General features: G+C 42.5%; 2 protein-coding genes across 6 annotated transcripts in view; one reads left to right on the forward strand and one right to left on the reverse strand.

Moving 5' to 3' along the window:
• Nucleotides 1-24,334, forward strand: part of lrp1ab (low density lipoprotein receptor-related protein 1Ab) — a 79,757-nt gene that overhangs the window by 49,000 nt on the left and 6,423 nt on the right. For all 5 annotated transcript variants that reach the window (XM_078950611.1, XM_078950610.1, XM_078950613.1 and 2 more), the window contains 50 exons: nucleotides 443-687; nucleotides 1,256-1,387; nucleotides 2,685-2,912; nucleotides 3,009-3,183; nucleotides 3,374-3,468; nucleotides 3,592-3,741; nucleotides 3,829-3,969; nucleotides 4,066-4,194; nucleotides 4,281-4,412; nucleotides 4,482-4,616; nucleotides 4,722-4,851; nucleotides 4,986-5,112; nucleotides 5,657-5,808; nucleotides 5,897-6,021; nucleotides 6,135-6,509; nucleotides 10,225-10,414; nucleotides 10,548-10,752; nucleotides 10,829-11,021; nucleotides 11,152-11,277; nucleotides 11,365-11,493; nucleotides 11,726-11,845; nucleotides 12,282-12,395; nucleotides 12,920-13,069; nucleotides 13,172-13,294; nucleotides 13,393-13,509; nucleotides 13,597-13,725; nucleotides 13,799-13,927; nucleotides 14,005-14,133; nucleotides 15,085-15,272; nucleotides 15,571-15,754; nucleotides 15,833-15,918; nucleotides 15,994-16,113; nucleotides 16,219-16,406; nucleotides 16,506-16,711; nucleotides 18,043-18,231; nucleotides 19,258-19,406; nucleotides 19,500-19,593; nucleotides 19,723-19,839; nucleotides 19,926-20,045; nucleotides 20,116-20,238; nucleotides 20,322-20,447; nucleotides 20,535-20,651; nucleotides 21,162-21,268; nucleotides 21,569-21,701; nucleotides 21,808-21,930; nucleotides 22,008-22,130; nucleotides 22,214-22,351; nucleotides 22,428-22,565; nucleotides 22,645-22,764; nucleotides 24,039-24,322. In XM_078950611.1, coding sequence (XP_078806737.1) covers nucleotides 443-687; nucleotides 1,256-1,387; nucleotides 2,685-2,912; nucleotides 3,009-3,183; nucleotides 3,374-3,468; nucleotides 3,592-3,741; nucleotides 3,829-3,969; nucleotides 4,066-4,194; nucleotides 4,281-4,412; nucleotides 4,482-4,616; nucleotides 4,722-4,851; nucleotides 4,986-5,112; nucleotides 5,657-5,808; nucleotides 5,897-6,021; nucleotides 6,135-6,509; nucleotides 10,225-10,414; nucleotides 10,548-10,752; nucleotides 10,829-11,021; nucleotides 11,152-11,277; nucleotides 11,365-11,493; nucleotides 11,726-11,845; nucleotides 12,282-12,395; nucleotides 12,920-13,069; nucleotides 13,172-13,294; nucleotides 13,393-13,509; nucleotides 13,597-13,725; nucleotides 13,799-13,927; nucleotides 14,005-14,133; nucleotides 15,085-15,272; nucleotides 15,571-15,754; nucleotides 15,833-15,918; nucleotides 15,994-16,113; nucleotides 16,219-16,406; nucleotides 16,506-16,711; nucleotides 18,043-18,231; nucleotides 19,258-19,406; nucleotides 19,500-19,593; nucleotides 19,723-19,839; nucleotides 19,926-20,045; nucleotides 20,116-20,238; nucleotides 20,322-20,447; nucleotides 20,535-20,651; nucleotides 21,162-21,268; nucleotides 21,569-21,701; nucleotides 21,808-21,930; nucleotides 22,008-22,130; nucleotides 22,214-22,351; nucleotides 22,428-22,565; nucleotides 22,645-22,764; nucleotides 24,039-24,322 — 7,498 coding nt within the window. The remainder of the gene's footprint in view (nucleotides 1-442; nucleotides 688-1,255; nucleotides 1,388-2,684; nucleotides 2,913-3,008; nucleotides 3,184-3,373; nucleotides 3,469-3,591; nucleotides 3,742-3,828; nucleotides 3,970-4,065; nucleotides 4,195-4,280; nucleotides 4,413-4,481; nucleotides 4,617-4,721; nucleotides 4,852-4,985; nucleotides 5,113-5,656; nucleotides 5,809-5,896; nucleotides 6,022-6,134; nucleotides 6,510-10,224; nucleotides 10,415-10,547; nucleotides 10,753-10,828; nucleotides 11,022-11,151; nucleotides 11,278-11,364; nucleotides 11,494-11,725; nucleotides 11,846-12,281; nucleotides 12,396-12,919; nucleotides 13,070-13,171; nucleotides 13,295-13,392; nucleotides 13,510-13,596; nucleotides 13,726-13,798; nucleotides 13,928-14,004; nucleotides 14,134-15,084; nucleotides 15,273-15,570; nucleotides 15,755-15,832; nucleotides 15,919-15,993; nucleotides 16,114-16,218; nucleotides 16,407-16,505; nucleotides 16,712-18,042; nucleotides 18,232-19,257; nucleotides 19,407-19,499; nucleotides 19,594-19,722; nucleotides 19,840-19,925; nucleotides 20,046-20,115; nucleotides 20,239-20,321; nucleotides 20,448-20,534; nucleotides 20,652-21,161; nucleotides 21,269-21,568; nucleotides 21,702-21,807; nucleotides 21,931-22,007; nucleotides 22,131-22,213; nucleotides 22,352-22,427; nucleotides 22,566-22,644; nucleotides 22,765-24,038; nucleotides 24,323-24,334) is intronic.
• Nucleotides 7,687-8,992, reverse strand: LOC144994107 (galanin receptor type 1). The gene has a single exon (XM_078950622.1). It carries the CDS (start codon nucleotides 8,859-8,861, stop codon nucleotides 7,821-7,823), a length of 1,041 nt encoding a protein of 346 aa, XP_078806748.1. The 5' UTR covers nucleotides 8,862-8,992; the 3' UTR covers nucleotides 7,687-7,820.

Genomic DNA, 24,334 nt, shown 5'->3' on the forward strand with positions numbered 1-24,334 from the left:
AGATATTTTTAATGCAATTGCTGTGCTTTTTTTTTTTTTTAAACCGCGCAGTGTGTTCTGGATGCATATTGGCTGTAGGTCATTGTCAATTAATTTCCTCCTTCTGCTTGCCAGAGTTGTGTACATTTTCTATCACAAGCAGATCTTTGTTTTCCTTTTATAATACTGGACTTATTTTTCTATGACGGTTGGAACTTTTATGAGTTTAAACAGAGATAAAAGTGTGAAAATGTTGACGTCTGTCAACATGTATAAAGTGTGTAGTGAGGGATTTTACAGCCTAAAAACATTAATAATAAAAGTAAAAAACAATATTGGCTACTCTGCCGATTTCACCTATCCTGGGTTATTATTGAATGAAACTGCTGTCATAAACGAGGGATCACTATAGTAAGGAATGCCAGCTGCTTTTAACCGTCTCTTTGTTGTGATGCTTCTTAAGGTCAGATGCCATCTACTCTGCCATGTATGATGGATCTGGACTGATTGAGGTGCTGCGGGGTCACGAGTATTTGGCCCACCCTTTTGCTGTCACCATGTATGGAGGAGAGGTGTACTGGACTGACTGGAGAACCAATACTCTGACCAAAGCTAACAAATGGACTGGACACAATGTCACTGTAGTGCAGCGCACCAACACCCAGCCCTTCGATTTGCAGGTGTATCACCCATCCAGACAACCTGAGGGTAAGATCTTCTACATTATGAGTCTCACATTTAACCTGCTGGCTTTGCTGCACAACTGGGCTTCAATTTAGAGACTGGGTATGAGCTCGCAGATTATTGCTGACAGTATTATTCACAGCTCCTTTTCCCCAAAGATGGTTGACCTTTAAGAGCTGTGAAATGTGTTGTCCTCACAAAGGCAGCAATGTGTACACGCCCCGCTGCTTTGTAGAGGTTGTAGTCATTTTGCAGGCGTGATGAGGGGGGGGAAATCTTCTTGCACAACACTAATGTTACATGGAAACACATCACTGTCAAGATGACAATAAGATTACATCGTAATGTAGAGGACTGCAGTGCTCTTTAGGATCAGGAGTGTGTGAGTGACAGAAAAAGAAATGTCGTCTGACAGCTGATTGACAGCCTGTACCAATCCTGATGACAGGGATCGTTTACATAGTTGATCCTTGTTCCTTTGTTCTGAAGGAGCTACGGATGGAAAAAAAAATTACCACTGATCACTATGATGTAAAGTTCACTTGACTTGCTGTTGCTCTTAAATGTCCTCAAGATGTTTTCTTTCTTTTAGCTCCAAACCCATGTGCCACCAGTGACGGTAAAGGCCCCTGCTCCCACTTGTGTCTCATCAACTTTAACCAGACCTTCTCCTGCGCTTGCCCCCACCTCATGAAGCTGCAGCCAGACAAACGCACCTGCAAAGGTAAGGATGGAAACTGCGCCTTGCGTGCGTTTTACCTCAGTCTCTGTGATGTAACACTTGCACTTTTTATTTTTAGTTACCGTAATTTTTCCTTTAAAATAATTTACCACAGTGAAATTTTACTTATGATTCTTAAGAGCTGTTTGTGGATGAGTGCACGTTTTCTTCCTAAATCTTCAGCAAAGCAACCCTCATTTCAGCAGGTTGATGCAGGAATAATTGCATTAACAGGATTGGAGCATAAGAATTTTACAAAGAAAAGCACCTTTAATTAATCCAACTTTATTTATAAAAAGGACCTCTCATACTCTAAGTCAGGGGTGTCAAACCCATTTCCACCGAGGGCCACATCAGTATAGCAGCTGTCCTTAAAGGGCCGGATATATCTTATGTATGTAACTAAATGTAATGAAACATACATGTAACTACTCCTTAATGTTAAACAACTAATTTATTTATTTATCATAACTTTTGAAAGTGACAATTACAGTTGCATAGAAAACACATGTTTGCTTGTTACTCTAGCATAAATCCTTTTAAATTTGATTCTGTCAGGTTAGGTTATATGGACAGTGTTTAAGTCCTAATGTATAGTTGCCCAATCCCATATTTCAAGGCAGATTCCCCTTAGATATGAATAAATACACACCAATTTTTATTTTTTATTTTAAGAAATCAAAAACTTTTATGCTCTCGGGGGCCACATAAAATGACATGGAGGGCCACATTTGGCCCCCGGGCCTTGAGTTTGACATATGTGCTCTAAGTGCTTTACAATTAAAAGCAAAAACGTAGACACCAAAATTAAAATAAAAACCCAACCCACTTTTTACTCCCCTCCATCAAAACACATATATCCCATGATCCCACACACAATAAACTGCCAGCAACAGGGTCCATTCCACAGCTGTGAGGCTGCAAAGCTGGACCCCTGCCACCCCAGCAAGGGCCATCACTGCAACAATAACCCCAGACCAAGGCGGCATGCCCTAACACAGAAGATCCCTATAGGGAAACACTGGGGCTAAATTCATAATAAGAAATGGGTTACAATTAAATACATAAGATGTAAATAAACATATAAAATTTAAAATTAAAATAAATACAATAAACAATACATAAGGATTTACAGTCAGGCAAATTTGTATGCTACTACAAAAGAAAAGTACTACTATAAAAAGGATTACCCATTCGTTTTACTTCAAATGGATTTTTACTATGCAAAACAGTGACTTACAAACTTTTATAATGAAAATTCCCCAAAATTAAGTTGTTGTTTTTTTTTTTGGGTTCTCAGAATCCCGGAAGTTCCTGCTTTATGCACGTCAGATTGAGATCCGAGGTGTAGACATTGACAACCCCTACTACAACTACATCATTTCATTCACCGTCCCGGATATCGACAATGTGACAGCGGTGGATTATGATGCGGTGGAGCATCGCATTTATTGGTCAGATGTGCGAACGCAGACCATCAAAAGAGCTTTCATTAACGGCACTGGGGTTGAGACTGTTGTGTCTGCAGGTAAAAAAAAAGTCTTAGAATGATCACAAGGATCGGATGTATTTCTTATACAGCTTGAATGCCAGGAAAAACCAGGGCTTTTGTGTTCTGTCACAGATCTTCCTAACGCTCATGGGTTAGCAGTAGATTGGGTATCGAGAAACCTCTTCTGGACCAGCTATGATGCCAATAAGAAGCAGATAAATGTGGCTAGATTAGACGGATCTTTCAAGAATGCAGTAGTTCAGGGATTAGACAAACCCCACTGTCTGGTGGTGCACCCTCTACTAGGGTAAGTCATCTCTTTGGAAAGTCAAGATTGATCTTTATCCAAAACCCTTTTTCTTCTAAGAATCAATAAAATAATTGATGTTGAGTACAAAAATTTGTCATTGTACCCCCTTTTAAGAATTTTTTTTATTTAGTCTAAAGGGTTTCTGTATTTCTCACAATCTTTGACCGTTCTTTACCCTCTTCCCCAGGAAGCTTTATTGGACTGATGGTGACAACATCAGCATTGCGAACATGGATGGAAATAACCACACCCTGCTTTTCACCAACCAAAAAGGACCAGTAGGTGAGATGATGTAACCCTTTCCTGTGGAAACATTCACACTCTTTTATCTGCTTCAACTTCATGCACAGATGGAGAACAGAGGTGTACCAAATTTAAGAATGTGATAACATCATATCCACCCAGGTTTGTCCATTGACTATGAAAAGGGGCATCTGTACTGGATCAGCTCAGGAAACAGCACCATCAACCGCTGCCAGCTGGATGGATCTAATCTGGAGATCTTGGAAGGTGCTAAAGGAAAACTTATCAAAGCGACCACGTTGGCCATTATGGGTGAGATGAAAGTAGGATGTTTTGTCGACCTCTTTATTCCAGATTAAAATGTCGATGAAATGAAAAAACTAAATTTCACTCCAACAGGAGACAAGCTTTGGTGGGCTGACCAGGGAACGGACCAAATTGGAACGTGTGACAAGAAAGATGGTGGACAGTGGAAAGTTCTGCGAAACCACACCTCTCCGATGATGCACATGAAGATTTATGATGAGGATGTGCAGAAAAGTATGGAAAAATGTTGCTGCCTGAGCTTTTGTTGACATTTCGATTAAGATTTAGCTTTTGTCTCATTGATTCCCTTCATTTTCTCTTTTTTTTTAGCTGGTGTCAACCTATGCAGCAACAACAATGGTGACTGCTCACAGCTGTGTCTGCCCACGTCTCCATCAACCAGGGCCTGCATGTGCACGGCTGGATATAGTCTCAAATCAGGGGAGCAGTCTTGTGAGGGTGAGACAGTGCTTTGTTTTATTAATTGTGCGTGCACTTCTGTTTTGGTCTCGACAGCACAAACTAACGTTACTGGCTCCAAGCAGGTATGGGCTCTTTCCTGCTCTACTCCGTTCACGAGGGAATTCGGGGAATTCCTCTCGACCCAGCAGACAAATCAGATGCTCTGGTGCCGGTGTCAGGAACCTCACTAGCTGTCGGCATAGACTTCCATGCTGGTAAGTGACTCTTAAACTGATCAGATGGATGAAAAGTGACATTTTAATGTTTTAATGTCTTACTTACAGAAAATGACACCATCTACTGGGTGGACATGGGGCTGAGCACTATCAGCAGAGCAAAGAGGGATCAGACCTGGAGAGAAGATGTGGTAACCAACGGCATTGGTCGGGTGGAGGGCATCACTGTTGACTGGATAGCAGGTTTTGTTATTTTGCTGGTCAGATTGCACCTTTATGCCGCACTACACCAAAGCACAACAGCTGATTTGAGTCGATTTTTCTCTTGTTTTCTTTTTTTCCCCCCAGGAAATATTTACTGGACTGACCAGGGCTTTGATGTGATTGAAGTGGCCAGGCTGAATGGCTCATTCCGCTATGTAGTCATTTCTCAGGGTTTGGACAAACCCAGAGCTATAACCGTCCACCCAGTTAAAGGGTAAGGCTCTTTTCCACCTGTTTAAACTTGCCCTTTGCAATAACACTCCCTTTAAGGTACCTCCAGTGTCATTTTCAAGAAGCTTTTACATTTCTGAAGTTCCCCGTCCTGCACTTTCATGTCCTTGTGTACAGGTATCTGTTCTGGACAGAGTGGGGTCAGTATCCTCGTATTGAACGTTCACGCTTGGATGGCTCGCAAAGGTTGATCTTGGTCAACGTGAGCATCAGCTGGCCAAATGGAATCTCCATCGATTACGAGGTGTGGATCAACCAAGACTCGCTGTGTTCTGCATCCTCTGTAGCATATTAGTCTTTGTTTGGACCAGAACCAGCAACTCTAGTTTAAATGCTTGTTTTGCTAATGGTAAATAATTGCTGTGGTGATATTTGTTTAAATGTTTTAACCAAAATTATTAATATGTTATAATGACGGAAAAGATTCTATTGTGCATCATTTTCTTTATTTTTTAGAATTTTTATAAATTTTAAATGTTTTCATTCTTTTTAGCAACTTTGTTAGTTTTAGATAAATTTTTATTTTTGTTATTAGTGCTGTTTTCTATATGTTAATGGCAATATATAGAAATGGAAAAAAGCTTCAATTAGAGTTAGAGCTGCCAAGGGGATCATTTTTAGCTCTTATTATTATTTTTATATGACATTAGTGTTTTCTGTACAGCGGACACTAAAGCACTAAAAGTTCTCCAGAATCTCAACATTTGCATAGTAAATACCAGCAAATGGAATCCCCTTTGTGTCATTCTACAATTGTTTTGACTCGGAATGTGCTGTTTGGACTTTAGGAGGGTTTGCTGTATTGGTGTGATGCCAGAACCGACAAGATCGAGCGGATCAACTTAGAGACCGGAGAGAACAGGGAGGTGGTTCTGGGCAACAAAAACATGGACATGTTTGCTGTGTCTGTGTTTGAGGGATACATTTACTGGAGTGACAGGTTAGCTTTTTCATTATCCTAAATGAATTGCAGAGAAGTTTTTGCATTGTAAATGTGGCTGTTACTCACTTTTATTGCTGTCTGTCAGGACTCATGCCAACGGCTCCATTAAAAGAGGAAACAAAGACAACGCGACGGATGCTGTGCAGCTCAGGACAGGCATTGGTGTGCAGCTGAAGGACATCAAGGTTTTCAACAGAGACAGACAGCTGGGTAAAAAGATGCATAAAGCTGGCCTCATCTTCTAGTCTTTAGATTTATTAGAAACCATTGTTTGTTTACCAGTTTCAGCTCATAAGTATGCCCCCCCCCCCACACACACACAGGTACAAACGTCTGTAAAACCAACAACGGTGGCTGTGAACAACTCTGTCTTTACCGTGGCAACAACGAGCGTACCTGCGCATGTGCTCACGGCATGCTGGCAGAAGATAACCGCAGCTGCCGGGACTATGACGGATACCTGCTTTATTCAGAACGCACCATACTGAAGAGCATCCACCTATCGGACGAGACCAACCTAAATGCGCCCATCAAGCCATTCGAGGACCCCGAGCACATGAAGAACGTGATCGCCCTCAGCTTCGACTACCACGGCGGCGGAGGGAAGGGGACCAACCGCATCTTCTTCAGTGATATTCACTTTGGCAACATCCAACAGATCAATGACGATGGGACAGATCGCAAGATTGTGGTGGACAGTAAGTGTTGCAACATCACCGTCGGAGTTCTCTGGTGTTTTTGAGTTTCCTAAAAAACCTCTTTCTGAAATTAATTTGTAAATTTACCAGTTCTGACGTTTGATTTCTCTCCATTTATGATTGAATTTCCATATTCTTTTCAGTAGACCTTATCACACATTTGATTTATGTGAGATTAGGAGGATCTGGTGTTCTTAAACAACTGTAGGTTCTATCATTTTAAAGAGACAGAGCCTTTTTAAAGTGGGTGTTGGAAGAAATGACTGCACACAAAACAAAAATGAAAAATGGGACTTTTACTTGTTTTAATAGACACATTTTCTAAAATTCTCTAATTCAAAATTCAAATGACTGAACTATTTAACCTAAAACAGTACAGAAATTATGGAATTAAACTGAATTAAACTATTTATGCACCCACAGGAACTTTATTATACTGCATGATGGGTAATCCAAAGTAAGAGTAAAACTGTTCAGGATTTACAGATTTATTTAATGCAATAAGCTGTGGGGCAAAATGTTTAATCACAAAGCAGTTTCATCAACCAAACAACTTTACAGGGGGGCAACAAACTCTTTTAACAACAATTCAATTCATACTCGATATTGGTTCATTTGGAACAATCTTTTTCACTGACCTAAAATCGATCCAGGACATCCTTAGCTAAAAATTCATCCAGTATAACTCAGAGATAAATACCTGGGTCCTGAACAGTGCAGGTGAAGCTTTTCCAGATTCCTTGTATTTCTTGCAAAATAATCAAGTGTAAATTAAATATATGTAAAAACAAACACGCAAACAAGAATTAATGGCAAATCCATTCAAAGTTCACTGTTGTTTTTCCACATCAAAATAATGCAAACGGAACATTATCGTACTGTATGGTCACGTCTTTGCAAAATTCAAAGGGTTTCCACCCATTGGACTGGAATGATGGATTGATTATTTTTTCTGTATCGCAAGTTTGTTGTCTGCTGTGATGCACTTGGTCATTTATATGTTATAGTAAAATTGATCTACCAAATGGATTTTTGCCAGTACCACTTATAATCTATTTATTTCCTTTTGAAAGTATTTTTAAAGGTATAGGTTGATTTGATTAACAAGTTGTCTCAGACAGATCCCTCTGGTTTGATTGTAGGAATATAAATCAATTCATCAATTAAATTATTAATCATTATACTCCTACAGCTTTACTTTACATATGTAGGGTTACATTCTGTTCTTATTGTAGGAAATGGAAGTATTTCCAATAGTCAAACATCAGATAGTTTGTTGGATGGTAACAGAGTTTGCTTTGGGTAAAGCTGTCAGTTTGGACCTCTCTCCGACGTTGTTTCTAGTTCAATGGGCTGGACTGCGTCTCTGCTCGTCACAAGAGGGCAGCCGGGAATAAAGGCTTTGCACCACCCCAGCTGTCTTCTGCCTAGTTCAAATAAGTCCTGTCTAAACTTCTGAGACATCAGTCCATACAGCACAGGGTTCACCGCTGCAACAGAGGAGGACATCAGTCTAAAGATGATGGCTATGTAGTTGTACCTGCTCAGGGTATTGTGAGTTCCTCCGATTTTGGAGAACATGAGAATGTAGGAGGGCAGCCACAGCAGCGTGAAGATCAGGACCAAGAGGGCTGACGTATGGGTGACTTGACGCTGATAACGCTCCAGCTGGGGGGCGTTTCCTACCTGCCGTGCATGCTGAAGGAAATGGAAGATCTTGGTGTACATCAGCACTATGATGCCCAGGGGGAGAGCGAAGCCGAAGAGGAACAGGGTGACGCTGTAGACCACCTGGCTGACGTTAGACAGAAAGGCGAAGCAGTATTTGGTGCTGTGAAAGGAAGTTGTGCGGAAGGCAAACTGTGGCGCTGCCAGAGCTGAAGCAGGAATCCAGAGCAGAACCACAGTCAACTTAATCCACTTGTGCACCTTCCGCCGGTAGACCCAGGTGGGGTGAACGACGATTAGGTAGCGCAACACGGCCAAAGCTGCCATTGTGAACACCGAGGCCGCCGAGCAGGCAGTGCCCAGAAAGCTGATGGCTTTGCACAGAAAGCTGCCGAATGGCCAGCACCCCTGAACAATGGCGGAGGTGTGGAAGGGCAGGCAGAGTAAGAGCAGCAGATCAGCAGCGCTCAGTCCCAGCAGTAGAGTGTCGGTACTGTGAAGCCGTTGGTTTTGTTTCTTCCGCCGTCCAGTAATGATGACAATCACCAGAGTTTGGCCGACGAATCCAGCCACCAAAATAAGACTATCCAAGATGGGTACTAACACTCTAAGTAAAGCCCCATTTTGAATTATTATTTGGTCCAGGCTGCTGTTTGTTTGACACCTGAAAGCTGCCATGAGCATCCAAACAGTGGGCAGTGTTCTGAGACTGAGCCACTGGCTAGAGTTAAACACAGTAACCAGTGTAATTACACTCCATTCAGGCAGCTAGTACTTTGGTAATGATAGCAATTAGTCCAGATGTTGGTTTCCAACTAATCAATTGGATTTCTTCATTGAGAAAACATCTCCTTTAATCCCTTCAAGTATGCTTGGAATCATATAAACAAAAGAAAAAGGGCCATCAGACGCATCTTTCATCAGCTTTGCAGTCATCTTTAAAAAGCAGCCGTGGCAAGGAGGCATCGTGTCCCTTAAAGGAGCTCTTCAGACTTGATTCATTCAGTTCAGAAGCTGCCAACCGGTAAGCATAAAAAAATCCAAGTTGGAAAAAAAAGAGCATTGAGAGTCACAAGGTTTCCTTTGATTCTCTAAAAGGTTCTGATCTGTGCAGTAATGCTCTTCCTGGCCGACTCTGTTAACTGTTTGTTTAGTAACCAGGGGTTAACCTTTCCCAGCCAATGGAAAGACGCACCGCAATGGCTCTCATTGCATAATGCTGGCTTGAACACACTTTTATCCCTGCTCTGTGTGCGATTCTCCTTCAATTAAAGCAATTTTCCACTCAAGCTCACTTTTCTCTCCGTTCTGGTTTTTACAGTTTGATGGCTGAGCTTTAAAAACGCAGGCGAGCTTTATGTAATAAACTCAGAGCTTTGCCTGAACTGGTCTTTGACCTGCGGGATTGCCAACAATCCTGGCACCTTGCCTCAAAAACATCCAGCATTAGAGTGGAGTGCAGCGCTTTGGCATTCAGTAAAGAAATAAAATAAATGGAAACTATATAATTTTGGCTATAAGCAAACAGAGGTTCTGGTTTTATATTAGGCTCCATAAGTGCTCATAAATGTGGTTGTTTGTTTATTTATGAAGACATTTTAGAGCCTTTTGGGCTTTAGTGTCCATTTTCATTATGTTATGCATCATATCGCTTCAGCAAATAACAATAATTCTCCTATTTTATGTGATAGCAGTTCCAGGTCAAAGGGTGAAGGGACTTTGAAAGAAGTCGTTTTGAGTTTGACATCCATTGCCAATTTCATCAGCTAAAAGCAACTGCTGTTGTTCCTAACGTAATATTTTTCTCAGAAGGAAAAGCTCAGACCTGGACTGCGTTCACGTTAGAGCTTGTGTATTGGAGGCAGATTTCTCCTCAAGGGTTCACAGAGAAGTTAAAACCCAAAAGGCAAAGTCTTCGCTCTAGTTATTGCCGATGGTGGAAACATTTTTTTTTCCGTTTTTTTTCTCATAAACGTTGAAAGAGTAATTAAAAATAAACTCACATTGTTTAGAAATCATCATGGGTCCACCTCGTTCTCTTTGGCAGATGTTGGATCAGTTGAGGGCCTGGCATACCACAGAGGTTGGGACACGCTCTACTGGACCAGTTATACAACCTCCACCATCACCCGCCACACTGTGGATCAGAGCCGCACCGTGGCCTATAACCGCAACACAGTCGTCACCATGTCTGGAGAAGACCACCCCAGAGCTTTTGTGCTGGACGAGTGTCAGGAGTGAGGCACAAAGATCGTTATTGTTGCTTTAAATGTCTTTTTTTTATATCTAAGTATATAATTTAAAGTTATTTTGTTGTTGTTGTCACCTTTTGAAGTTCTCCCATTCTTCTCTTTGGTTTGCTCCTACCAGTCTCATGTTCTGGACCAACTGGAATGAGCAGGCTCCCAGCATCATGAGGGCATCTCTGAATGGAGCCAATGTGCTTGCTATTGTTGGCAGTAACATAAAAACTCCCAACGGTCTAGCCATAGACCACCGGGCTGAAAAAATCTACTTCTCTGACGCCACTCTGGACAAGATCGAGCGCTGCGAGTATGACGGAAGCAACCGCTACGTAAGGCTCCAAGTCCCGATACAGACACCGAGCCACACCTCATGTTCTTAAATGGTACTGCAATTTTGTGCTTCAGGTCCTGTTGAAGAATGAACCTGTCCATCCTTTTGGTCTGTCTGTGTATGGAGACTACATCTTCTGGACTGACTGGGTGAGGAGGGCTGTCCTTCGGGCTGACAAATACACAGGAGGAGACATGAAAGTGCTGCGTGCAGACATCCCACAGCAGCCTATGGGCATCATCGCACTGGCCAACGACACCAACAGCTGTAAGTATCAGACACAGCAATCACTAAACTCGAGAATTTACTTTATAGGTTTGTGTCAGCCTCGGAATTCTATAGAAGTTTTGTAGTTTTAATCAAATTAATCAATAGTTACTGCTCCTGTGTTTCTCAGGTGAGTTTTCTCCTTGCCGAGCAAACAATGGAGGTTGTCAAGACCTGTGTCTGCCCACATCTGACGGACGGGTCAACTGCAGTTGCCGTGGAGACAGACAGCTGCTGGAAGACTACACATGCTCCTGTAGGGATATAAAGCTGACCTCCTTCTCCGAATATTAAGTTGCTTGTTTGATGATGTTGTTTTTATTGATCTTTTTTTCCACCTCAGCTCTGAATGTTTCCTGTGGGAGCGTGGATGACTTTGAGTGTGGAAACGGGGACTGCATCAACTACAGCCTTACCTGTGACGGGATGGCCCACTGCAAGGACAAGTCTGATGAAAAACAATCCTATTGTGGTAAAGACTTTTTTAGCACTTAGAAACAAGCAAGCATTCAAATAGAAGGGTTTTACTTTGAAATGATCGATTAAGGTGACACTAACCAAGTATTTACACAGGAAGGGTGAAATGTTAATTTGAAAGCATAAAATTGGAAACTTATGTCGTAAAGAAATAATTGGTAAAGTAAAAAAAGTTCACTTGTGCAAAGTGGGATCCAGGCTTAACTGTGATGAACTTTTCCCTGCAGCCAATCGCATTTGTAAGAAGGGTTACAGGCGTTGCATGAACGGCCGCTGTATTGGTCACCAGTTCTGGTGTGACGGGACGGATGACTGCGGTGACCATTCTGATGAACTACCCTGCAACAGTAAGCATTTTCTCTACGTGTTGGTATTAAAAGTGTGGTATCTTTATATATAGCAAAGCTTCTATGCCAGTTCATTACATGCATTTGAGCACATGATTGCTTTAACGTGTCAATTAAAGCAGATTCTTTTAACCATTGTTCTTTAATTCAGAAGTATTTTTATTGCTTATGAAAACAGTTTTTACAAAACTAAAAAGTAAAACAAACAGAAAAAAATAATTAAAGGAGTTCTGACATTGAATTAGAAAAAAACGTCTTTCTGTTGAACGTGTTATCTGTGAGATTGGATAAAATTCAATCTATGACTTTAAGGGTTGATATGATAAAAAAAATCCTGACTTATTAGCCCCTAACTTTTGCAAAATTGTTATTTCCAGAAACAGCCACTTAAAATGCCATAAAACAAAAGTTTAAATGTTCTTTTCTGTGATTGTAGTGACACTGTGCAAAGCAGGAGAGTTCCAGTGCAAAGATGGAACCTGCATCTCCAACCACAGCCGCTGTGATCAGGTGGTCAACTGTGAGGATGCGAGCGATGAGATGAACTGTCGTACGTAACTCGCTAGAATTTCAAGAATTTCTTTAATTAAAAACTACTGACCACCAGGGACTTCATATTAAAAACTGAGATCACTTTTTTCTATATCAAAAATAATAATCTTCACTTGTATCTCTTCTATGATTGTATTGGAAATTTGTCTGGCTGCACCCTGGAATGGATAACAAGAGCAAATGTTCCAGGATTTCTGATTAAAAGAGGGATTTTCGTTTATTTTTAGAGGGTGATCTTGAGGGTGCAACATCAAGGCTGAGTTTTATTTCTCTTTATTTTCAGATTTATTAAAAATTTGGGGGGGGGGGTTTAGAAAATAAACATATTATAGGAGTTGGATGTTTGCTGTGGGACCCCTAAAGGGAGCAATCAAAAGCCAAAGACGGAAAAAAATAAATTTCATGTTGTGTGGTCCAGCTGCTGCTTTCGCCGACACTGCTTTGAGACTTTGTAACTTTTAAATGGGACTACTTTAAGCAAAAAAAAAAAACAGCAACACAAATAATTTTCTCTTCTTTCAGAACCGACCGATTGCTCCCGTTTCTTCCGTCTTGGAGTTAAAAAAGCCACATTCAAGAGCTGTGAGAAGACCACCCTGTGTTACCTCCCCTCCTGGGTGTGCGACGGCACCAACGACTGTGGAGACTTTTCAGATGAAAGAAACTGTCCAGGTTTGGCGCTTCTTCAAAAACGTTTTTTCTTCTGACACACTTGAAGTGTTTTGTTGTCAAACCTTTGTGTTTTTCCTTGTTTTTTTGGTTTCTTTTCTGCAGATAACAGGAAGCTAAAATGTCCGGTCAACTTCTTCTCCTGCCCCAGCGGTCGCTGTATTCCCATGAGCTGGACGTGTGATAAAGAGAACGACTGTGAGAATGGAGCAGATGAGACGAATTGCGGTCAGTTTTTAACAAAGATGCTTTAAGACAAAGGTTTTCAAAGAATAGAACATCTTGTTTTCATTGTTTTGATCCACCCTTTTGATTTCTTTTTGCAGACAAGTTTTGCTTATCAAACCAGTTTGAGTGTGCAAACCACCACTGCATTTCCCAGCACTGGGTTTGTGATGGTTCCGATGACTGCGGCGATGGTTCTGATGAAGACCAGAAATGCAGTAATTCATATTTTTAACGTCTACCTTTCCTCTGCATGCTCAGCAGGTTCTGGTGTCATGTACGGTAACTAAAACCTTTTTTCTTAGAAACTGAGAACTGCAGTCCTGAAGCTTTCCAGTGTCCAGGATCCTTCATGTGCGTTCCTCAGCGCTGGAAGTGCGATGGAGATAAGGACTGTCCCGATGGAGCTGATGAGAGTGTGAAAGCTGGCTGCAGTGAGTGAGGCAGAGAAAAAAGTCATTTATAATCTAGAATTGCACATCTGTGAACACGTGTGTCTGTTTCCAGTGTACACCAACAACACATGCGATGCCAAGAATGAGTTCATGTGTCAGAACAGACAATGCATCCCCAAGCACTTTGTGTGCGACCATGACATCGACTGTTCCGATGGCTCCGATGAGTCCCCAGAGTGTGGTGAGTGTTCTTTGGAACTGACATCAGTTGCGTTGAAGCCGTTGGGGCTCCTATGTTATTCTCTACCTTTGGTTCAGAGTATCCACCGTGTGGTCGGGAGGAATTTCAATGTGCCAACGGTCGCTGCCTCAACCAGAAGAAGTGGGTGTGCGACGGAGAGTTCGACTGTCAGGATAGATCCGATGAAGCTCGCTGCACACACACTGGTACGACTGTGATCGGTGTCTTAGTTTAGCATTAGTTCTCATTCATTCATTCATTCATTCAAAAGTTTACTAATTATGGTGAAGTGTTCTAAGATAATCATCTACTTAGAAAAACTGTGTTCTAAAAGAGAAAAATTTGAACTAAACTGAGGTTTGCTAACACCAATTCAAAAATGTCAACACTTTTCCTACATCCCTGGTCCATGCACATAGCAAACATGCTTATATTTGCATATATTGTTTTGCACATGTTTATAATATAGTTTGTTATATTTGTATTTGCTTTTTGCACTAGGAGGCTAACTGCTTAATAAGTAGGTCTGGACAATGACAGTAAAGGCACATCTATCTATATCAAAGTATAATGACAATTTAAGCACATTTTAGTCAAATTTAGGGGCGTTTTTTTTTTTTTTTTTGCACAAATAATTAATTACTTTTACTACCGTTTAGTCTTTTGGAAGTTTTATTTTAGTTTTCCTCATTCTGGGAAGAGTTTAGTTCAAAGAGAAAGCTTGCTATATTTTGGAAAAACCATGTAAAATATATTTATGCAAATAGACTAAAGCCTTCAGAGAACTTTTTAAGGGTGTTCAGGAAAGAATGATGTTTTCATTCAGATAAAGCATTGACCAGAGGGTTATCTTGGAGTTTTATAGCTGATTTATTCTTGTTTGAACCTTTCTTATTTGGAGTTAATGATGCTTGCCACGTTAACTGCAAGATAAAATGCATTGATTTAATTAAAGGAATCTTGGCCTTTGTCAAGCATAGCCACTAAAGCATAGTTCTTTAACAGCCTTGAGTTCTGCTGAAAACTGCTGGATCCTAACCAATATATATATCCATAGAAAATATTTTTTATGCCTAATTTATTGTAGATATGATCCGATTTTTTTTATCCTTAAGGTGGGGGTTGTGTTTTAAAGTGGACTTTGTCTGTGATTGCAGAGAGAAAGTGTAATGAGTCTGCCTTCATGTGTCGGAACGGGAAGTGCCTGAATGAGACTCTGCTGTGCGATCGCAACGATGACTGCGGGGACGGCTCAGACGAGTTCAACTGCTTTATTAACGAGTGTCTCAACAGCAAGCTGAGTGGCTGCACACAGCTCTGCGACGACCTTAAGATTGGCTTCAAGGTAAGCGATGTTCTTCTGAAAACCAGGCGTTGAAAAGAGCCTCGAGGGTCCCTGAAACTGAGCTGGTGACTATTGCTATCAACGTTTAGATAAAGTATCTAAATATTACTTTTCTCCTATATTTTTCAGGCACTTTTGTAGTTTATTAAACATTAGCTGTTGTTTTTAAGTTTTTATTATATAAATGAAGAAATTCTCTATAAAGTCCAACAGCGAGGTTTGGGGAAAAGAAATTGAAAATGGAAGTAAGAAGTGGCTCATTTTGATTGTAACCAAACTCCTCTCTTGGTCACTTCAGTGCAGGTGCCACCCCGGCTTCCAGCTAAAGCGGGACGGGAAGACGTGCGTGGACATAGACGAGTGCACAACCACCTACCCCTGTTCTCAGCACTGCCTCAACACGCACGGCAGCTTCCACTGTCTCTGCGTGGACGGCTTTGAGCTCAGCCCCAATGACCCTACCTTCTGCAAGTCTACATCAGGTAAAGCAGTTTGGTAACAACTTCCTGACTGATGCCCAGCTCAGTTCTCGACATAACCGTTTTTGTCTGATGTTTAAGACGTGGAGCCCTACTTGATCTTTGCCAATCGTTACTACCTGAGAAAACTCAACCTGGACGGTTCCAACTACACGCTTATAAAGCAGGTAAGATCCAGGAAATATTTAATGCCAATCTTGTGAGAATTAAGTATTTATTTTGACTTCCTGTCCCAAAAATAGGGCCTGAACAATGCAGTAGCTCTGGACTTCCATTACGCCGAGCAGATGATCTACTGGACGGATGTGACCACGCAGGGCAGCATGATCCGCCGCATGCATATGAACGGCAGCAACATGGAGGTCAGTAGGGATTTCTGAATATGTTGGGGGGGGTTTTGTTTTTAATGCACAACACATGAACTTGTTATGTAAACATGTTTGTGTTATGTCTGTGTTTTGGTGCAGGTTTTGCACCGAACTTCCCTGAGCAATCCTGATGGTTTGGCGGTCGACTGGGTAGGTGGGAACTTGTACTGGTGTGACAAAGGGCGGGACACCATTGAGGTGTCCAAGCTTAACGGCGCCTTCCGGACGGTGTTGGTCAACAGCGGCCTCAAGGAGCCGCGGGCCGTGGCTGTGGACGTCCGCTATGGGTGAGAAACCTAACTTCAAAGATTTATGTAAAAAAAAAAAAAAAAAAAGTTTTTTTTGAAGCAATGTCGTCATCACCAATGTCATCACCTGCTGGTTAGATACCTTTACTGGTCTGACTGGGGCGATAACCCCCACATTGGACGAATTGGGATGGACGGCACCAACAGGAGCGTCATCGTAAAGGATAAAATCACCTGGCCCAATGGATTAACCCTGGATTTCATCAACGACCGGATCTACTGGGCTGATGCCAGGGAGGATTATATTGAGTTTGCCAGTCTGGATGGCAGCAGCAGACACACAGGTAACAACATGCTGTGTCAAGGAGTTGTGTTTTATGGTTTCATTAACTCTAACAAACAAGATTTTGCTGAAAATGTCAGAAAAGTAAATCTACTCTCTTGTTGTTTTTTTTGTTGTTTTTTTCTTTTATATAGCTCAGTTTTCCACTAATGATTTTGGCATCAGGTGACCAATTCCAATCATAGATCTGGAAATGGTCAAATGAAACTCATTTGTGTTTTGCATCCACCGAGCTCATGAGAGCCCAGACCCTTTTCCAGCTCACATCAGCAGACCCAGAAGACAACAAGCAGTCCACAAATGAAAAACTTTACCTAAAACTCACCTAAAAAATCTGAGATTCTGCACATCTGGTGTGAATTAAAATCACTGGGTATCTGCCTTTTAACACAGGATAAAAACAAAGGACTTTAATCAAATACAATTTATGTGTTCCAAATGTTTATTAAAAATAAAGGAGGCAAAAAGTTAAATTCATAGCTTTTTAAATGCTCATGAGTTAAAAATTAATCCAAGTTTTTAAAAAATGATTTAATATCTTTAAACGTATTACTCTAAAAGCAGCAACAGGGTTTATTGCAGATCAGGGAAATAAACACAATGTTTGGTTGTAAAGGAACAGTTTTTCTATTGTTCTTTATTTTTGTTTTTGTAAGTTTTTCTAACAGATTTTTGATTAATCCTCCTCCTAACTTTGTTTCTCCTAAATTTCTGTCTTTATTTGCCGCTGTGAGGCATCTCCATTACAAGGGATAAAATTAAGACACTATAAGGAGAGTTTGACCGTATGCTGCCTGTTTAGCACTCAGCTGTTTCCACCTAGAGAAAATCGCTTAAGCTCAAAATCTTTGGTTGTCTTTACCTTTTTACTTTTGAATCATCAGCTAACCGAATAAAAAAAAGTTAGTTTTTTTAAAAATATAAAACTTTCGTCGCTGGAAGAGGGAAACTGCTGATAAACTCCTGTTCTACGACATACAACCTCATGAGGCTCAGACTGTACAACTACTGTTTTAAACGAGGATGTTCACTCTTGTGTTAATGTGTGTGCATGGATGTATACGAGGCTACAGGATGTACAATTACAGTAAAACCTAATGAAGTGAGGATCCCGTCATAAAATGCACGGAGGCTCTCTTCCCCGCGTGTTTATTCATCAGGCGAACAGGAAGTTTAGGTTGCTGTATGCTATCATTAAGCCGATGGTGATGCTGTCAGGATGTTTGGCTAAATGTTCTCCCTTTTCTGTTTATGAAACGTAAACATTGAAATATGGAAACTTTGTGAGTGGTTTTATAGCTGAAACTGGGCTTGATGTTGTGCTTCTCACAGTTCTTAACCAGGACATTCCTCACATCTTTGCCATGACGCTGTTTGAGGAGTACATCTACTGGACCGACTGGGAGACCAAGTCCATCAACAGAGCTCATAAGACTCTGGGAACAAACAAGACCACCCTGATCTCCACCCTGCATCGACCCATGGACATTCACATCTACCATCCCTACCGCCAGCCAGCAGGTGACACTTTCCCCCAAAATAATGAAAATCCTGGGCTGGGGCGGCGCTCTCTTTCCCCCCGTGCCTCCCTGCTCTCTGGCTCTGGGGGCCTCGCGGCGGTCCTGCTGGCCCTGGCCTGGGTGGCGGTCTTGGTCGCCCGGGGGGCGGTTGTTCCCTGCCTGTTCCCGTGTGGCGCTGGGGGAATTCCGGCTGCCGCTGCTGCTGCGGCGGGGGTCTGGGTGTGGGGGTGGCTGGGCGCTCCTCCTCCTTCTTTTCACATTCCACCATCCATTTTAGAAGAACATAAACACTCACCTGAGCACAGGTGTTAGCTCACCTTTGCACTAATAGTTTGCATGATTGAATGAATGAAAGATTTCACACTAGTTGGTTTAAAGGCATAGGTATGCGTTCGTGAACACTATCTGTTTTGTGTGCATGTTGACATGTGGACATTTCTGCGGCTAGCAGGTGTGTTGATAATATTTGAGTGTGTGTGAACAGGCCCCGCCCTTTTTGTACTACATTTGAACCGTACCGTAACGATAAACAACCAGTAAACCTGTCTGCTCTATGCTGCTTCATGGTCTTACCCCCCTTCCCCTCCTATTATCACCCTCCTACCCCCCCCTCTCTCTAACGTCCCTCTCTCTTGTTCCCCTCTTTCCTTTTCCGTCCGGTCCAACACCAAAGATTTTCAAACATGATTGAAATTAATAAAGTTTGGCCTCAATTACAAAAGGGGTTTATTCAGACATACCTTTGGTTTGTCTGAAGATGAATAACCCCTCTTGTTAGAATAAAATATGTCCAACACAAGAGGCCCTCAGCTCTCATCTGTTTGCCTAGCTGTTGGACAGGACAAGTTAGAAAAAAAAAAAAAAAAAAAAAAAAATAATGAAAATCTTGAAAAGAACTTATTATTCAACAAAATATATATATATTTTAATTTTATTGTTTTTGTTACTGATGCTAAAAAACAAACTTTCTGGGTCGCAGGGAAACACTTGGTGTTAAAAGCTGTTTGTCTGTCCGTGTCCTCCTCAGTGCTCAACCATCCATGTCAGACAGACAATGGCGGCTGCAGTAACCTTTGCCTCCTCTCGCCTGGAGGGGGCTACAAGTGTGCCTGTCCCACCAATTTCTACCTGGCCAGCGATCAGCGTACCTGCATATCCAACTGTACAGCCAGTCAGGTGTGAGGACTGAAGATGTGTCATCACTACTGCTGTCCTTTCAGCTTCACTTTTCCTCCTTTCTAATCTCGTTATAAATCCTGCCTTTTTTAGTTTGTGTGCAAAAATGACAAGTGCATTCCTTTCTGGTGGAAATGCGACACGGAGGACGACTGCGGGGATCGGTCAGACGAGCCAGCAGAGTGCCGTAAGTTTCACCTGTGTGGAGATGAAGATCCAGATGAAACAACAAATGGAAAAGTCGTAATATAGATATTTTCTGGGTTAAAAACAACAAATTCAACTCAGTCTTATCTCCTTGTCTCCTATGTGACAGCGGAATTCAAATGCAGGCCGGGACAGTTTCAGTGCGGCACGGGCATCTGCACCAACCCCGCCTACATCTGTGATGGAGACAACGACTGCCAAGACAATTCCGACGAGGCCAACTGTGGTATGTGGGATAAGAAATGCTCAAATGATCATAAATTGCCTCCAAGAGGTGCTAGCGGTTGATTTGATTTATGTGCTGCTCCCCAGATATCCACGTGTGCCTGCCCAGCCAGTTCAAATGTTCCCACCCAAGCCGCTGTATCCCAGGCATCTTCCGCTGTAATGGCCAGGACAACTGTGGAGACGGGGAGGATGAGAAGGACTGCCGTGAGTTTGGCTCTCTGCGCTTTCTTTTTGATTGCATTACACGGTAACTACACCTCTTGTGCTCCAACAGCGGAGGTTACGTGTGCCCCCACCCAGTTCCAGTGTGCCATCACCAAGCGCTGCATCCCCCGCCTGTGGGTTTGTGACCGTGACAATGACTGCGTGGACGGATCTGATGAGCCTGCCAACTGCAGTACGGCTAATCCTTTCTTTATAACATTTTTCTGACCCGTCCTGATTGGCTGTCTTTGAGCCTCCAAATGTTGCTGTTTCCAGCCCAGATGACGTGTGGCGTGGACGAGTTCCGATGCAAAGACTCTGGGCGCTGCATTCCCGCTCGCTGGAAGTGTGACGGCGAGGATGACTGCGGAGATGCTTCCGATGAACCCAAAGAGGAGTGTGGTAAGAACTTTTGAAATAATTTCATTCTAAAATCACTTTATCAGATGGTTTCGTTGGCATTCTTTACCTTTTTTTTTATTCCCACAGCTGAGCGGACATGTGAGCCGTACCAGTTCCGCTGTAAAAACAACCGCTGTGTACCAGGCCGCTGGCAGTGTGACTATGACAACGACTGTGGGGACAACTCTGATGAGGAGAAGTGCTGTGAGTGTCTGTGATGGGGTCTCCATCTGAGATCCCACCTCATCCAGCTGCACCAACTCTCATGTTTTGTCTGATGATAATATTCTCACTTTTGCACCTTTTTACTTCTAAAATGTCGCTTCACTTATCAAATTCATTTTGTGTTCTGGAGCATCTCACTTCATCTGGTATTTGTTTCATTCCATATTGTCCTGTTGGTTTGAGCCAGTGGTAAGTTAGTCCACCATCCACTGTCCTTAGTGCCACGTCCCTGTTTTGTCTTCACCCTCTGTTGTGTCCAACTTTTTTCCTGTGATGACCCCTGACCTGTGAGAGGCTGCAAGCTGAGCTGCAAAATGTCTGATTGGTGTGCCCAAATAAAGATTCAAATAATCTGAACAGAAGCTCCTTTCAGTCTCTCATCAACCCTCTGGAATGACCACATCAAGCCCTTAGATGTTTGTGCGTAGAGCTTTAGGTTGGAGCCCACATGGCATCCCTCATGCTGAACAGCCGTTCCTCTGTCTGCAGCGCCTCGTCAATGCTCAGAAAGCGAGTTCGCCTGCACCAACGGCCGCTGCATCGCGGGCAGATGGAAGTGTGACGGCGATCACGACTGTGCCGATGGATCTGATGAGGTGCAAGAAGCTTATGCCATGTTCGAAGTCTTATGTCTATGTTTCTGATGAGTGGGATAAGATCCTTTGTACTTTTTTGACCCAGTGAACCAAGGTTGTTATGAGGAGGAACAGTGTGTGTTCATTTTTGAACAGAATTTTTGTCATGTTTTCATCATTGCTGCCTTTTATTTCCAATTTAAATCTAGTTTATTTTGGTCAACTAAGAAAAAAGGCTGTTAAATGTTTGTAAAACAAAATGTGCATGTTACAATAAACTTGTTTGGGTTTATGATGGTTTTTTGTTTTTGTTTTTTTTAGCACGGATGTGTTTTGAAGTGTGACAACGACCAGTTCCAGTGTAAGAATGGACACTGCATCCCCATTCCCTGGCAGTGTGATGCCGACCCCGACTGCATGGATGGCAGCGACGAGGAAAGCTGTGGCGGAGACGGTCTGTTTGTTTTGAAAAAACTCATGGTTTAGGATGAGCCTTTGCCTAGAAACTCACTGCAAAATCCAGTCAGAAATCTGGTTCCATGAGGTGGTTCTCCCTGCAGTTGGACGTTACTGCCCCCCGGATGAGTTTCAGTGCAACAACACTCTGTGTAAGCCGCTGTCCTGGAAATGTGACGGGGAAGACGATTGCGGAGACAACTCAGACGAGAATCCTGAATTATGCCGTGAGCACTCGTTTCCATCTGTCCCTCTGTTTGCATTCTTTTCTCTTTATCTGCTGCTGCTGTTTTTCTTGGTTCAGGAAGGTTCCAGTGTCCTCCCACCAGAGTTTTCCGCTGCCAAAACGACCGAGTCTGTCTGCAGATTTCAAAGAGATGCGATGGTGTTGATAACTGCGGAGATAACTCGGATGAATTGAACTGTGGTAAACTGTGGACTTGACTCAAGTTTTAATCTGTTCTACTCATCCTGGTTTAGGGCAAATGCTGACTGTTGTTTCCTCCACAGGCAACACTCAAGCTCCTCCCATATGTGAGAAGGATGAGTTGTTGTGCTCCAGTGGGAGGTGCATCAGCTCCACCCTACGATGTAACTTCTTCAACGATTGTGAGGACTACGGCTCCGACGAGATCAACTGCAAGACCGGTTCGTCTTTACCCAGCACTGCTCTGAAATGTTTCACGTTTGAACGCAACTTCTAAATCTGACCGACCAATTCCAGACACGAAGCTGAACGACTGTCGGAATAACAGGACTCAGTGCGGCGATGGAGATGAGGCCCACTGCGTCACCAACGGCACGGACTCCTTCTGTTCCTGCAAACCAGGTTTCCAGAAGATTGGACACCGCACGTGTGGAGGTAACCCTGTGGCGCGTCAACGATTTCCTGCTCGAGTTTCTTAGAGATGCTAGGATTCATTCTGTGATTTGTTTTCCAGATGTGAACGAATGTCTAGAGTTTGGAGTGTGTTCACACATCTGCAACAACACAAAGGGCTCCTACAAATGCAGCTGCCACAAACACTTCACCAAGATGAATGACACCTGCAAGGCTGACAGTAAGCACCTCGTTTATGCAAGTTTCAGGCTTCCGTGTCCAAAACTTGCATGTTACTACGACTGTTTTGGAGCTCTGTGTACAAATCCAGCGGCCATTGAACGCTTTTTGAAAGTTAAACCAGGTTGAACTTTGACCAATCAGGGACTTAGATTTGGTAGTAACTTATTTATGGTGGGGTTCTCTTTCAATTCATGGAAGTGTCAACCGTTTGAAAATTGATCACAAAGGAGAAATGAATAGTTGTTGTTTGCGCTCGGCTGGAATTATGACACCAAGTCTTTCGTATGCAGTAAACCCTTGTTTTTCCCGAAGGTTACGTTCCAAAAAGAACCTGTGATAGGCAAAATCCGTGAAGTAGAAACCTCTATCCTTTTTACAATTATTATACAATTAAATACTCTATTATACATTGAAAAGAAAGAACAAACCATTTTACAGGCTCAAGCATTTGTTTCACAAATAAAAGTAATTTAGAAACGTTTTTTTCAACAAATAACTTCTGTAATGTACTGTCAAATAATAATTTTAATCATCAATGTGAACAGAAGGCTTCAAATTGCTGAGATTAGCCCCGCCCACCGCGACCCGAGTAATTGGATTAAACGAGAGAAAATGTAAAATGATTATGAAAAAAATACAAAGTACAGTCGGACAAACAGTGATTTAGGTGTAGTTCACTGCTCTTCAAACTCTGCTCTGCAGTGTTTTCTTCTTTTGAAGCCCGCGGTACAGGTGTGTTTGCTCGGAAGAAGAACAGTGATAGGCAGTTGTTGCTCTTTTTTCTACGAAATTGCAAGATGATTTGCACGTACGTGTTGTAAATTTGGCAAGCTGATTTACGTACGTGTACATATTAAACTGCAACGTTATTGACGCACAGGTAGAGAAGAAGCGGAGTGACTTTTTAGCCAATCAGAATGCAGAACACAATGCACGATGCAAATCCGTGAAGTAGCGAAACCGTGAAAAGTAAACCGCGTTATAGCGAGGGATCACTGTATCGGAATAGAGCTGTGAAAGAAAACGCCTGAAGTGAGATTCCCGAGGTTTGCTTTGCATTACGCACCAAGCCTCTTCCAACAGTAGTTGGCGGACATGCGGTAGTATCGGGAAGCAACAATCCAGTGTGAACGCCATGGGGCTAAGCGCGTATCAAGAATGCGCTTTACATGTCCGGTGTGAACGTAGCTTTAGACTTCTGCCTGGTCTTTGAGGATGTATTTGATTGTTTTCAGAAGCCTCATCAGGAAATGTCTCTTCGGTTTTTTCTAGACACAAACAGCACTCAACAGGTTCTCTACATAGCTGACGATAATGAAATCCGGAGCCTGGACCCTGGAATGCCACACTGGCGCTACGAGCAGACCTTCCAGGGCGATGCCAGTGTGCGTATCGATGCCATGGATCTGCATATCAAGACCAACCGCATCTTCTGGACCAGTTGGCACACCCGCCAAATCTCATCCTACGAGCTTCCAGGCACGTCCTCGTCTTCAATTTCATCCAATTCTCACCGAAACCGGCGGCTGAGCGAGGGCCGAGTCACCAACCTGCAGGTAACCCTGATC

The sequence above is a fragment of the Oryzias latipes genome, chromosome 7, assembly GCF_053564925.1.
Source record: "Oryzias latipes strain Hd-rR chromosome 7, Olatipes_Hd-rR_3.1".
In the NCBI taxonomy this organism is placed as follows: Eukaryota; Metazoa; Chordata; class Actinopteri; order Beloniformes; family Adrianichthyidae; genus Oryzias; species Oryzias latipes.

Bases quoted from the DNA above. Each gene is read 5' to 3' on its own strand.
- LOC144994107 (XM_078950622.1), bottom strand. From the start codon at position 8,861: ATGCTCATGGCAGCTTTCAGGTGTCAAACAAACAGCAGCCTGGACCAA.